The 15,782-nt window shown below is 41.1% G+C and overlaps 1 protein-coding gene across 2 annotated transcripts in view; it reads right to left on the reverse strand.

Moving 5' to 3' along the window:
- RFX3 (regulatory factor X3) overlaps nt 1-15,782 on the reverse strand; it is a 241,362-nt gene that overhangs the window by 75,861 nt on the left and 149,719 nt on the right. For both annotated transcript variants that reach the window (XM_084628259.1, XM_084628258.1), the window contains exon 3: nt 3,007-3,104. In XM_084628259.1, coding sequence (XP_084484385.1) covers nt 3,007-3,104 — 98 coding nt within the window. The remainder of the gene's footprint in view (nt 1-3,006; nt 3,105-15,782) is intronic.

Consider the following 15,782-nt stretch of genomic DNA (forward strand, 5'->3'; position numbering starts at 1 on the left):
AGAAGATAACGCTAAAACAGCATTGTGCACCAAGCAGGGACTTTTTGAGCTCAACATGCTGCCATTTGGTCTGTGTAATGTGCTAGGTACATTCCAGAGGCTCATGGATATCGTGTCAGCAGACTTGCAGAAAACATCCTACCTAGTGTACCAGGATGAGATCACTGTGATAGGCTGAATTTTGGAAGAACATTTGCAGAAACTGAAATCAGTACTCAAGAAGTTGAAAGGTGCCAATCTGAAAGTTAACGACACTAAGTGTCAGCTTTTTCTTTAGCGATGTGACATATTGGGGCACATGATCTCTATGGAGGGAGCAGGCCCAGATCCAGAGAAGGTGGATATGTCAGAGCATGGCCTGTATCTTGGTATGTAACCAAAGTGCACAGTTTGCTACGTCTGGCCTCCTACTACAAAAGATCCGTAGCAGAATTTGCTGTCTTGGCCAGCCCCTTACACAAAAGCCCCACCAGATTTGAAGTTCTCTGGAAATGTGGAAGACAACGGGAGAAGATTTAACTGACACTATATCTGCGAAAAGGGAATAGCAGGTTGGACATCGCTGGATTCCATTTCGCTGCCACAGATGGTAAGAGGAAACTATGGAAAGGATGCGGCTGGTCCAGCTTTTATGCCCTCACATGGGAGCACAAGGAGGCACAGGCTGCATGAACGGTCCCAAGGGATGCTGCTATTCAAAAGACAACAATCTCATGAGCATGGGATGCATGCACAACTACACTGGGATTTACACTGACATAAAGTAGAATCTTGGGTTCCATCCAAGCTCCAGAGGAGAATGTGCTGTAACAGGCAGACTCTTCTGCCCATTTCCCCACGCATGATCCATTCTGACCCATCCCCTCCAATCTGTCCCTGTCCCAGTCCTGTCTCTTCCCTACCTCTGGCTCCTTATCCAGTCCCACTATCCTTACCTAGCCAGTCCCAGTCTCCACTGCTCAGGCTTCTCATTCCATTCTCAGTCTCCTTGCCCATCCATTTCCAGTTCCTCCCTATCCCCAACTCCTTGTCCCCAGTCTCTTTGTCCATCCAGGCCCAGACCCGCCTGTCCCCCATGGCTCCTCATCTGAACTGCCTCCATCCTGGTCTCTAGTGGTCCATCCATGCTCCCTGTGCCCACTGGCTCCAAATGGCACTCTCTCCCCCCAGGCTGCTCATCTAACTTTGGTGCCTCCCCCACAAGTCTCTTGTCTCAGTCTTACTGCCCAGTCAATCCCAGTCAGGTCCCCTGGCTCTTCATCCAGTCTCTTTCTCCTGGCTGTCTACTGGCTCCCAGACACTCGTTCCTCCAGCTCCAGTAGTCTTGCCCAGCTAGTCCCAGTCTCTGGCTCATTCTGTCCCAGTCTCCCCTGGACCCCAGTCCCAGCCTCCTTGCTCAGCCAGTCCCAGTTTCCCTCTCTCCCACAACCAGCTTGCAGTCCCAGTTTCCACCCCACATGCTCCTTTTCCCAATCTACTCTCACTGCCACCCCTTCTCAGGGCTGGCTTTTCTTCCCTCTGCATTCAAATCAGGCAGCTTCTTCATCCATGCTGCTTGAGCCCAGCAAGACAGTCACTGAGAGCAGAGGAGAAAGAGATTCCTTGCTCTCAGTTCTGGTCCCACACACAGCATACCCTGTAGTAGGCCAGAACAGCAATTGCAGGGGGAGTTCTGTTCAGCCCTGGGTTGCAGCATGCCCACTGCAAACAGAATCTTTGGAAAATGTAGCTACTAACATCTAAAATGTCTCTACTGAGCGTGTGTGAAATGTAATTTTTCAAAGGATTATAACTTGGCCAAATTTTGGCCGATGTTCACTGGAATGGCAAAAGGCATATCCCTGAGAAAAAGGCTACCCCTGCGAAATTTCAAGTCTGTGCTCCAAAGAATGGGGGCACTAGGGCATTTCGCCAGAAAGATAGCCAGAATTTTTTCAGATGGACAAAACAGTGTATAATAGCTGAACTACTTGAAACTTTTCAGACTAATTTAGCCAAAGGCGGACACCCAACACACAAAATTTCAGCCCAAATGGTTAAAGTTTGGCAAAGTGATAAGAAAATGAAAACAGGGTCTTATAATTGGAAGAGTTGGGCAATCTTAATAAGAGGCAGTACTACCAGCCCTGCCTAGAATAGGATAGTTGAGTAGTATGTGCAAGAGAGAAGGAAAACAAGCAGCAAGGCAGTATGTGCAGTGGGTCACTGGGAGAAGGCGTAGGAAGAGAGGAAAACCATGTTGTGCTGGAAGGCACTGAAAGAGTTAACTTTGGAAGAGTTGCTACACCTGGAAATAAAGTTGATTCTGCTGTGCCGCTTTTAAATTATCAATAAATAGATCTTTGCTGATACCACACATGTTTCTGTGTGCTCCTTGCTCCTAAATGCACTCACAACACAACACAACACAGATGGAAGAGGAAGATATCTGGAGAAGGGGACCATGTAGCACTAACTGAGACAAGGTTACTCTTATTTCCCTCCTGAAAGGGAAAGAACACATCTCATTAAACACAGTAAAAACACATCACTTCTTTTCCACAAGTAATTGTTGTAGTTGCCACAGGTAGTGCTATTGCAAGTAGGATTATAATTGGAAGGGGACGTGGCCAATAACTTGAGTCTTTTTTTATGAAAAAACTTTATTGCAAAGTTAGATAACTCTTTCTATGGCTAGGATTTAAACTTACCCATAAAACTAAAGGTTAAAAAATATGACAGAATACTGTAGATGTAATTGTTATGTAGGTCCAACTAAAACAGTTGCAGAAATATACCTGTATTAATTTCAAGGCAAAAGTTCTATCTGAAAATATTTAAACTATGTGAATTCATCTCCTATTTTCTCCCTAGAATTATTTCAAATGACACTACAAGGAACAAGCTTTTAACCACTGACAATTTCTCTCATCCACTTACAAAACTGAAGCCAGTAAGGTGTCATTAGAGATGTGTATTTAACCACACATCCTGCCAGGTATGGAAATTCCAATTAATAAAACTTACATAGCTCCATTTGTGTAGACCGTGTCACTTCCCTCCACATACTGCACCTGTGCTGGGTAGACATGCTGTACCTGCTGCACGGTCTGCACCTGCTGTACCTGTAAAAACAAACAAAAACAAAAAACCACCAGGCACTTTATGGGACATGGTATTTTGCAAAAAGTATGTCCAGTGCTAAAGTGGTTCTAATGGTTACTAAGCAATATGAAATAGTTGGGGCACATGAATGTTCTAACAGTTATTAAACAATAGAGAATGTGACAGCTGTGGGATAAGGCTGCAATTACCACATTACAGTACTGACATCTCAGAGCCATACTCTTGGGAGTGCATGTACTCTCAGTGACAAAGTCAGAACCACCTGGAAAACACTCGACTACATATTTACTCCTTCACAACAGAAGCCTCCTGGAACTCACTCCAGTTCCTTTCTATTTAAATCATAATCTACCCTAAAAAGAACTGGGGAAGGTGGATGAGAAGTGTGGATCAATGCTGTTCATCTATTCTAAGAATTACATTTTCTAGGTAAGTAAGTTTCCTTTGGCCTTGTCTACCCTGGATTTTTGCTCCAGTGCAGCTATACCGATGTAGCTGAGCTGGTATAAATCCCTAGTATAGATGTGATGCACTGGTGTAAAAACTGGGATTGCATTAGTGTGATATACCGGAGTTTCTAATTGGGGTAAGCTGCATCACTTTTTAAGTGAATGCTGTGAAACTGGTGTAACTATATCAAAACCCTCAGTATAGATAAAGCCTTTCTCTGAGTATTGAAAGCAGAGTTTCCCCACTTAAACCCACCTTTGCACTCTGCTGCCCCAGGTATCACCTACTTCAGTAGGCACAGAACACAATTCCACCCTATTTCTGGAAGCCAAGTCAAAAAAGTAATGTTGCATAAATTTATGAATTGAACTTCAGATAGAAACCTTCCCTATCTCAGTGACAGAAATATTTCTTAGACATGCTGTTGTCAGGCAGCCTTGGACCTGGTAGAATATGCCTTAAGGCCTCCCAGCACTCCAATATCCCTCTAGCATGGTTCTCATTTCATTCTGTGGCTCATCAGGAAGGACTCTTTGAGAACTTCTCAATTAGAACATCTCTATCATCCTGACTACCTCTGCAAAATTCTGACTATAACAGATTTTTTTCTACTCTCTCTTTTCCGGTACTGACTCATTCATTTAGAAAAGAGATTTTGTGACAGATTTATAGAAACTCTTCCCTATATTGACTATAAAGCTTAGATTCTGAGAACAATCCCACACTTTAATACTGTTGCTAAAGTTCGATAGAAAAATGGAGGTTTTTGAAATGATCCTTTTTGAAGATTAGATTAATTAGTGTTTACCACCAGAAGTTTTGTGAAATATTTCCATTGTGAACCATTTATACAAAGACAATCCTGCTCTTGCACAGCCTGCTCTTTTGGAAAGAGTACCTGACCTGTTATTTTTCAAAAAATCTTAATCAAGTGGTAAAGATGATTTCTTAACAGTACGACAGGATATGGCTGCATACGTTTCCTCTCCAACCAATCTCTGGCCTTATAAAAGGGAGACTCAGTAAAGAAATGAAATCACGAGACCACTATTTAATCCAGAAGCTCTTCTTATTACTTGACTTCAAAGCAGATTTTGTGCATGAAAAGAGGTCATATAAATTATTGCATCACACAAAAATCTTTGTTCAACAGTAATCAAACCTAATGATGTTTTCATCCTCCTTGAATTCCTGTGCCCTCTATTTTATCCTAAATTGTAAGCCCAAATCATAATTGCTCTACAAGCGCTGGTGGAATCTGATCCAAAGCCCACTGAAGTCTATGAGAATAATTTCAACAAGCTTTGGGTCAGTCCTGAAAGCACACTTTTCCACCTTCAAATGTGTGTTTTGTTGTGTTTCACACGATAAGTGACAGAAGATTATAATAATTTTCAAGAATAAAGTCTGTTTTTAAGGATTTTTTTTTCTCCTGTGTGTATCATATAAACAAGTTCTGCAATCTGAGATTTAAGAAGAGAAACACAAGTTCCATAGTTTCATCCATATTTTAAATAAAAAAAAATTATAGCAGGATAAATAGTCAGGACTTTTTAAAAAAATTATACATTCTTGAACTCCTACAGCTTGTTTATTAATTCAATATGCTGATGCATAAAAATCCTTGCAGCAGTACAAATAAAAAGCAACTGATAATGCTCCATCCACTCTGCCACCTTGCCAGAGACCATGCTTCAGAGTAAAGGTGGGAGGATGTATGTTGACTTATTTAAAAAAAAAAACAATGAAACCCTGTTAGGAGTTAAAAATGTTGTAACTAGAAGGTTCCATGGCAGCTGGAAATGACAGCTGAGTGACATCCTGAGTCTGAAAATCAGTTTTTCAGAGTTATAAGCTCACAATGAAGCCTTCAGAAAATAAAAGGTTATTTGCTAGGTCAATATTAGAGACTTGATGCTACTATAGAAACACATACACACACACCCTGGTAGAACTTCATATATACTGTATAATTCTTTGAAAAGAAAATTTAAAAGATCAGGTAACTCCCAAACAGCTTTTGTTTTTGAAGTTTAAGAAAAACTTCCTTCAAAACTGAATTTAGAGCCGGGTCCAATATATTTTTAGGGAAAAACCACGACTCCCTATAACCCAGATACTAAAATGGTCTCTTTATGGTGACGAGTGAGAAATAATATAGCTAAAAAGCCCTTGTGATGGCCTTTGTTTAGGAAAATTTTGTCTTGAAGAAAACCACTTTAAAGAAGTGTTAACAATAAAATTTGTTAAATCACTAAGCTAGATCCTATTTTAAATTATATTTATAAGGAAAAAGAAAAGGAGTACTTGTGGCACCTTAGAGACTAACCAATTTATTTGAGCATAAGCTTTCGTGAGCTACAGCTCACTTGAAAGCTTATGCTCAAATAAATTGGTTAGTCTCTAAGGTGCCACAAGTACTCCTTTTCTTTTTGCGAATACAGACTAACACGGCTGTTACTCTGAAACCTATTTATAAGGAAGTATCTGACTTTTTAAGTTAGAAAAAGTTCATTCACTACCAAAGCCAAATCTGTGTTAAACCTCTTGAGAAAGGGCACATCTTCTTAAGGTTCATTTTCACTGCACGCTTCTTTCAGCTGTGTGTAGAATGCATACGTATCTAGCCCCCTTGTGTGGGTGAATAAACAGCAGTGTAGCCAGGGAGACACCTATTAGATGGGTGGAGTAAAGACACTCCTGAAGGGTGCGAATATATATGCAAGTTCATATCCTATATACTCACTACTTGCCCAAGCCTGTCTACACAGCTGTATTTTGCAGTGTAGTGTCCTGCTGCCTCCCTGCTGCTGGAACCTTGCCCCTCTACAGGAAAAGACTCTCCCAACAGGGAAAGGCTCTGTCATCTCCCTACTGTTGGAGTCTTCCCCCTCTAAGGAACCTCCCCCTCCTCCCCGCTGTCAGAGGCTTTCCTCACCATAGTGAAAGGCTCCAGCAGTAGGGAGCTACTGAAGCTTTTCCCCTCTGCCAGAGCCTTTCACCAACACATGATGTAGTTACAGTGTGGGCACAGTAGGATTTTCATTGTGGCCTGTAGCTACATATATCCTACACACAGCCACCAGTGAGGTGTAGTGCAGACATAGCCTTAGACTGAGTAGGGCACATCTCTCTATTTAGGGATGGGAGGTCAAGGAGAACAGATATCTCCTCAAAGATATAGGGGCCCAATACATTTAGGAGAATTTGGCCTGAGGAAAAACTCATCACCATTTTCAGTGTAAGACTGTAGCACTATTGAAATTTTTTTTCTGTCCCTTCTTCTGTTTTATATGTCATTTTTGCCTGACAACTTTTATTTAAATGTTTAACAAAAAATTTACAGTGTGGTCTGTTTGCTTGTGAAGTAGAACAGTGATTGGGAGGCTCAGAGAGAGTGTCCACCAGAGGCTCTTTAAATCTCAAACTGTCTGATTGGTCTCCCTGCCTGTGTGACAGTGTAAGAGCAACCAGCTATTAAGGCGAAATTACACAAGATACTGAAACATTTATGACATTCTGATGGTGTTCAAGCTCTAAAACTGGTATTATTAGGGATGGGGGAAGCATAGTCAGGGGAACTTTTGGAACTGTCTTGCCAGAAGACAGGAAATAAACTGACTGGCACAGGAAGCAAATGGGGTTAACAAGGACCTACTGGACCTACTAGTAGATTTCTTTGACTCTTCTTGTTTGGTTGTTTCCAGCCTGGAGTAATTGGAAGAGGAGAAGGAGTAAGCAATCAGCGTGTCCCCAATAGAATGAGAGGCAGAATGAATGCTTATTTTGATGTAGCTTTTTAGTGATTATTTTTATTATTATTTGCAGAAGAAAACAATACCAAAACAAATTACATGCTTGAGTAACATATGCTGCCCGAGAGGAACAAATGGAGCACTAATTTATACAGTATGTGGATGCAAATGTTTGTCAACAAAAATAAAGCGAATAAAAATATTCAATTTAAAAACAGAAACCATCTTGAACCACAAAAGTGAAACAGGGAACTTTAAATTTCAAATTAAATGTATTTGTATTAAAACCACTAAGAAGGAAACATTAGAAAAATAAATAGGGTAAAATAAACTGGGTGACTGGGCAACAAAATGGCAGATGAAATTCCAGGCTGATAAATGCAAAATAATGCACATTGAGAAACACAATCCATATGAAATGATGGGGTCTAAATTAGCTGTTACCACTCAAGAAAGAGATCTTGCAGCCACTGAGTCTGAAAACATCCACTCAATGTGCAGTGGCAGTCAAAAAAGCTAACAATGTTGGGAATCATTAAGAAAGGGATAGATAATAAGACAGAAAATATATTGCCTCTATATAAATCCATGGTACGCCCACATCTTGAATATGGCATGCAGATGTGGTCGTCCCATCTCAAAAAAGATACATTGGAATTGGGAAAGGTTCAGAAAAGGGCAACAAAATTATTAGGGGTATGGAACGGCTGCCGGATGAGGAGAAATTAATAAAACTGGGACTTTTCAGCTTGGAAAAGAGACGACTAAGGGGGGGATATGATTGGGATCCATAAAATCATGACTGGTGTGGAGAAAGTAAATAAGGAAGTGTTATTTACTCCTTCTCCTAACTCAAGAACTAGGGGTCACCTAATGAAATTAATAGGCAGCAGGTTTAAAACAAACAAAAGGAAGTATTTTTTCCACACAACGTGGAACTCTTTGACAGAGGAAGTTGTGAAGACCAACTATAACAGGTTTCAAAAAAGAACTAGATAAGTTCATGGAGGATAGATTCATCAGTGACTATTAGCCAGGAAGGGCAGGGACAGTGCCCCTAGCCTCTGTTTGCCAGAAGCTGGGAACGGGCAACAGGGGATGGATCACTTGATGATTACCTGTTCTGTTCATTCCCTCTGGGGCACCTGGCATTGGCCACTATTGGAAGACAAGATACTGGGCTATATGGATCTTTGGTCTGACTTGGTATGGCTGCTTTTATGTTTTTATTTATAAACAGTTTAAAAAATATCAACTGCCATGCCTATAAATAATGCTGGATATACATTTTTTCCCCTTCTCAGATTTCAGAATCATTCTTAGTATCTTCATTAGTCTGGATTGGTAGGCATTTTGGTAGGCATCACAGAAACAGCACACACTGCAATCAATATTCTTTGTCCATATCAGTTCATGATTACATTTTGCACATGCTAAACATGGTTTTAAGCTAGGTTCCAATTTTGATTAATAGAAGTGTGCATCTCTGTCTCAATGATACATCCTCACAATCCTTTTTGCATGCTATGGCTGTGCTCTGAGATGAATATGAAGATTTGTTCAAATTTTGGTGGATGGATGTTTCTCTCTGGACAGATTACATGATCTATTTTAACTCAGCTCCTCTAATTGCTTGTGCAGTATGAGGCACTAAGCGTAAACTAAGTGGGGGCTAGTGCCAATCCCTTCTATATTTGCTCCCTTATGCTTAACAGTGCAAAATAAAATAAGGGAGGGATATGAGTGGAAAATGGACATGTTTGAGGAAACATGGACTTAAGCAAATTCCTTAGCATACTTCTGTAGCACTTAGCTACATCCTCTCCTTTTTAGCTTTATTTCTGCTATTAGGCAAGAATAATTTGGCAGCCCACTGCAGCACACATTGTTGCCGGATTGAGTCCAATGTGCTCCCTGTTCTATTCATCATTTTTATCTTGCACTTATATATACATAAAACTTCACATCTCTACTGTGCAGGAACAAGTTCTTTCTCTCTCTCTAAACAGACATTTAGTGACTTTTATTCCATGTGTGATCAACTGCATAATTCAATTTTGTGAATCTTTTCAAAGGAGAACCAAATAAATTATTTAATTTTTTTTAAATTTATTTAAATTATTATTAACCTTCATTTGTAGTGTTTATGTTTACTAGTTCTAAAGGCATCTCTCTGGACCCCTCATTACTATTGAGAGGTGTCCTTCAAAGACCACCTTATACTTTATTTTATCCTTCTCTATAGTACTACTGTTGTTCAAATAAAAAGTCTCCACTACATATTGGAAAACAGAAACTAAAAGTTAAAATTTATTGGAGTCTTAACACTAGGAAAGGGTTATATACAAACAGGAAAAAAATAGAAAAAGAAGATAGAATCCAGACTTGAAAAAAAAACCCCATAAATTACTAAGAAAACTCAACATTTACAGGTATGTTAATAAACAAAAACATTAAGTTGTGTATAAGTTAAGGCTGTCCTATATTCAGAGAAACTATCAAACTCAGAGAACTGGTAGATAAGATCCCATGGGAAGCACATTTAAGGGAAAAAAGTTCAGAAGAGTTGGCAACTTTTTAGAGAGACATTATTAAGGGCACAAGAGCAAACTATATCAATGCAGAGAAAAGATAGGAAGAATGGTAAGAGACCACCCTGGCTTGCCCAGGTGATCTTCAATGACCTGAAACTCAAAATACAGTCATACAAAAAGAGGAAACTAGGTCAAATTAAGAAGGATGAATATAAATGAACACCACAAGCATGTAGGGGCAAAATTAGAAAGGCCAAGGCACATGTCATTCAGCTAGCTAGGGACATGAAGGATAACAAGAAAACATTTTAAAAATACTTTAGAAGCAAAAGGAAGTCCAAAGACAGAGTAGGGCCACTACTCAATGAGGAGGGAAAGAAAATAGCAGAAAACAGAAACAGTTCCTCATGACATTGTCATAAGCAAACTAGGGTCATGTGGTCTAGATGAAATTACTATAAGATGGGTGCACAATTGGTTAAAAGACCGTACTCAAAGAGTAGTTATCAATGGTTTGTTGTCAAATTGGGAGGGCATATCTAGTGGGACCTCAAAGGGATCAGTCCTGGGTCCAGTACTATTCAATATTTTCATTAATAACTGAAATAATGGAGTAGAGAGTATGCTAAAAATCTGCAGATGACACCAAACTGGGAGGGCTGCAAGCACTTTGGAGGATAGGTTTAAAATTCAAAATGAGCTTGACAAATTAGAGAATTGGTCTGAATTGAACAAGATGGAATTCAATAAAGAAAAATGAAAAGTACTTCACTTAGGAAGGAAAAATCAAATGCACAACTATAAAATGGGAAAAGAACTGTCTATGTGGTAGTACTGCTGAAAAGGATCTGGCTCTTGAAGTGGATGACAAATGGAATATGCATCGTCAATGTGATGCAATTGCAAAAAAGGGTAATAAGATTCTGAGGTGTATTAACAGTATTGTATGTAAGACACAGGAAGTAATTGCCCCACTTTACTCAGCATTGGTGAGGCCCTGCTAGAGTACTATGTCTAATTCTGGGCACCACAATTTAGGAAAGATGTGGACAAATTGGAAAGAGTCCAGAGGAGAGCAACAAAAATGATAAAAGGTTTAGAAAGCCTGACCTATGTGGAAAGGTTAAAAAAAACTTTAAGGGCATGTTTAATCTTGGGAAAAGAAGATTGATGTGGGACCTGATAACAACCTTCAACTATGTTAAGTGTTGTTATAAAGAGGACAGCGATCAGTTGTTCTCCATGTCCACTGAAGGTAGGACAAGAAGTAATGGGCTTAATGTGCAGCAAGGGAGATTTAGGTTAGATATTAGGAAAATCTAACAATAAAGGTAGTTAAACTCTATAATAGGCTTTCAAGGGAGATTGTGGCGTCCCCATCATGGGATGTTTTAGAAACAATTTGGACAAACACCGGTCAGGGATGGTCTAGCTTTACTTGGTCCTCCCACAGTGCAGGGAGATGGACTTGATGACTTCTCAAGGTCCCTTCCATCCCTACATCTCTTTGATTCTATGAAAAGGCAGCCATGACCAAAGTGTTAAATGCTTTTTTTGTTTCAGCTTTCACCAAAAAGGTTAGATGACTAACACAGTGAACATCAGTATAAATGGGGTAGGCTCTGAGGCTAAAATAGGTAAAGAACAAGTTGAGAATTACTTAGACAAATTAAATGTCTTCAAGTCAGCAAGGCCTGATGAAATACATCCTAGAATACTTAAGGAACTGGCTGAAAAGAGGTCTGAGTGATTAGCAATTATCTCAGAAAACTGGAGGATGGGACAGACCGCAGAGGACTGGAAAAGGGAAAATATAGTACCTCTCTACAAAAAGGGGAATAAGAACAACCCAGGGAATTATAGACCAGTCAGCTGAACTTTGATACCCAGAAAGATAATGGAGCAAATAAAAAAACTGATTTGTAAGAAAGATAAGGTGATAAGTAATAATCAACACGGATTTGTCAAGAACAAATCATGTCAAACCAACCTAATATCCTTCTTTGACAGGGTAAGAAGTCTTGTGAATAGGGGAGAAGCAATAGCTGTGATATATCTGAATGTTAGAAAGGCTTTTGACACAGTCAAAAATTGTTGTAAACTCCTCAAATGCAGTTAAAGACCTAGATAGGGCCGACTCGTATCCAAATTTCACAATAAACTGTTTCACTTGTAAATATTAAAAACACAGGATTTTTATATTATTACATATCTCTTGGTACATGTGCTGGGATATACTGACCCTTTAAGAGTAGATGGGGCCAGAAGACCCCATTTCCAGGAAGCTGAAAGAAAGACCCAGGAAATAGCCTTGAAGAGAAGAAGCAGTCCTGGGGAATTAGTAGATTGATTGGGTGACAGAGGACAGGACACCGAACCTTCAGGAGACTAGGACCAGGAGCACTGTACTGTAGGGTGCGGAAAGGCTCTCTTCTCTTCCAGCCAATTTAGAAAAGCTCTCGAGAGGAGGGAAGCATATATATAGCCTTCTCACCAGAAGAAGGGAGAAGATAGTAGAAGGAAGCTAGAGCCTGAAGGCTGAGCTCCAGAAAGAAATAGCTTACAGTGGTAAGCCTATGAAGAACAGATAATGGAAAGAGAAGAGCTCTGTGTGGGTGGCAGAAGAGACAGAAATAACTGTGAACTCTTGGGTTGCATTGCTGAACTTTATTTCTGAGACATTAAGTACTATGTGGAACTGTTTGTGGTCATTAAACCAGCCACAAGTGGAGAATAGTTCTATGCACAAGAAGGGCTGTGTAAAGCTCATAAAGGGCCCAGGAGTGAGAAAGCTGAGGGAGGGCACCGCAGGGGGAGCTCTGGCCATGAGGTAGCACTCAGTAAGTGGAAGCCCTATTACACCATGATTTCAAATTAGGAATAGCTCTCCCAATTGAGTAATCTCAGTTCTTACCCACAACAAATAGTCACTTTGATCGTTACAAGGGATAAATTCCTGATTATTAATGAAAGTAGCTAAGGGAAAGGGCCTCACCAACAGGAGTTTAGAAAATTTGTTCAAAGCTGTTAAGGTAATCTGGATGAATAGGCTATTTTTTTTATTATTATTATTTCTGGTGACCTAAATTTCATCTTAAACCAACAATTACTATGAATAGCTATGAACATCTGGGGTTCCAGTCTAGTTCAAGTTTTACCTAGTGTTTGGATGGTCTATTGTTAACCCAGTTGATCACATCTTTTAATTGTGATGCATGGTAATAAGCCAATTTTGGGAAAGCTAGTCCACCGCACTTTGTAGGCTTATGCAGAACTTTAGAACTCACACTTTGCTTTTATGTATTATATGAATTTTAGCAGCCGTCCGGCCATGTTTTTAACGTCATGATTAAGACCCAGTTGCAGAATCTTATCACTGATAAAGATGTGCAACTCAGAAAAAGTGCAGACGAACTTTTAGAGCCCAGGCTGAACTTGCAGGGCTGGCAGTTAGGAGAAAAAATTGTGTTAAAATGGCAGAAATTTAATATGAAGTTATTGAGAGACAAACATGGGACTCCCACAATGCCATTTTTACAGGTTACTTTTCAGAGAAGAACTGCTCTTCAAGTGCTTTTTGTAGTGAATTGAAATGTTATCTGATTTCAACAACTTTAAATCTTTTTGGAAAATATATTCACAATAACTTTAGTGCAATGAACTTTGTCTTCCTGTCCATCACTAGCCCGCTGTTGACACTATATAAAATAACAACAACAAAGAATTATCAGAAAACAGACCAGTGATTTGGGATTTCTTTTATCACTTATTTTCTATATTAACATTTTAGATAAGGCACATTTATCTAGAATGAAAAGAAATAGCTAAATAATAATGGAATTTCACATTTTAAATTACAATTTTTTAAACCTTTGCTTATTCTTGTTTTTCCTTTGCAAAGTAGAAGGTGCTAAATTGGATTGCTAAGAATTCTAGTGGGAATGTCTGAGAAATACATTAGAAAAGGTCTTGTGCATAAATATCTTACTGGAAGACACATTTTATATTTCAGAGTTTAAATATGCTGTCCTACTAAAAAGAACTGTTACAATAGCTGTGCTGTTTCAGTAAAACTTGAACATTCTCGGTGGCACTTGTCTCTAATGAGGTAACTTTTGAAGACTGGGTCCAATCAATTCCATGATTTCCGGGAATATTGTAGGCATCAGTGGGAAGAACCCTATTGATTTTGGTGACAGCTGAAAAGGAACAATGGAAAAGTCTAATATGCATACTTAGTGCTGCAGGCAGAGACGCATTCTGACATCAGAGATAACTCAGCCAAGTTATCACTCCCTCCCCCTCAAGTTTATTTGTATACGTAAGTCAAAACTGTTTTAGTTCATCTAAACAGTGCCAATTTGGTGCACTGGCAAGGGGAGAGATAGAAGTAGGCTTAAGGTTTAAGGTTAGGGTTATTGGAGGAAGTGAATGATGACAGCACTATGCTGTAAAACTGGTAAAGGTATAGCAATAGAGACTGCATTCCCGCCTCTTCTGCCAGCTCAGCCACAAGCACCAAAATGGGTGACTTTCTAGTATCTATGAAAGCTCAAAATTTAGAATCTACTGTCAATTACCCCTGCAGTTAGGGCAGAGTGCTACCCCAGCTGAAATATGTCAGAATTTAACCTATGTTTAAGGGGACTGTTGCCCCCTTACTAACAGTCAGTGGTGGTGTTTTGGTTGGCTAGCTCCCAGTACTAAAAAGGGGAAGGGTCGATGGGAAATCAGGACCCTGAGACTGATAGTCCCCAGAAACAATGGGGAGAGGCCAATGATCCAGGTCAGCCTGAATGACAGGGTGGGCAGGCTAATCAGGGAGTCAGGAGGCCAGGGAGGTCCCGTCCTCCATGTGAGCTGGAATTGCCTGGGTCAGACAGCATGGGGCCAAGCTAAGGAGAAAGCAAGGGCCCAAGCTGAGCTGGGGAGCAGAGCTATGCCAGATCCAGAGAGAGAAGACCCTGTCCTGGGAGCAGAGCTGCAGCCCCAAAGCCAGAGGCACAGCCCAGAGAGAGCAGACTCGCCCTGGGAAGAAAGCTGCAGCAACCAGCGCCAGAGGGGCCAGAAAAGCAGCCCACGAAGCAGGTGAGTGCTGGAAGCAGAGTGACAGAAGCAGCCTGCAGAGCAGACCTGTCCTGGGAGCAGAGCTGCAGCAACCAGAGGCAGAGGGGCCAAAGAAGCAGCCCAGGGAGCTGGAGGCAGAGCAGCAGCAGCAGTGCTGAGACAGAGTGGTGGAGCTGGGGCTGGAGCAGTCTGGAGCTGGGTGTGGTGAGCAGCTGGGGAGAGCGAGGGGGACCCTGGGCAGCAGGCCCAGCACAGGGAGACGCCTCAGCCAAGAGGCTCTGCAGGCCAGGCTTGGAATTTAACCCCGACAGGGCGGGGGCGACACTGGGAAGAAGGGTCCTACCACTTAGAGCCTGAGAGTGTGAGGCCACCACCAGAGCAAGTGTCCAACCCACAGCATCCCTGCAGCACAGCCAGGGCCTGAGAAGAAGGCCTGGGACTTACAAGGAACAGACTCTGAACTGCCCTGACATTCCAGAGACACTGTTTGTGATGTTCCCTGCCACAGAGCGGGTTGATGTGTTTCCTTTAACCTTTCTCATTTTCCCTTATTCTTTTTAAAATTAATTGTTGATTAAATAACTTGCATTTGCTTTAACTTGTATGTAATGGTCAGTGGGTCAGAGAAGTGCCCAGTACAGAGAGAGTACCCCGGAGTGGGGACACCCTAGCCCCTGTCCTAGGTGACCACAGCAGGGTTGGGGGTCAAGCCCCCCAGGAATCCTGGGCCCAGCCTTGTTGGGGTTACGAGGACTCTGCCAGACAGGAGAGTGGAAGGGGAGTCCTCAAGGGCAGGGAGGCCACTGGGTAAAGGAAGTGGAGCGAGGACTCAGATCCTTTTGCTAGCCCACTTCACCGGGGTAATGCAGAA

Source organism: Lepidochelys olivacea (genome assembly GCF_965140295.1).
Source record: "Lepidochelys olivacea isolate rLepOli2 genome assembly, chromosome: 5".
In the NCBI taxonomy this organism is placed as follows: Eukaryota; Metazoa; Chordata; order Testudines; family Cheloniidae; genus Lepidochelys; species Lepidochelys olivacea.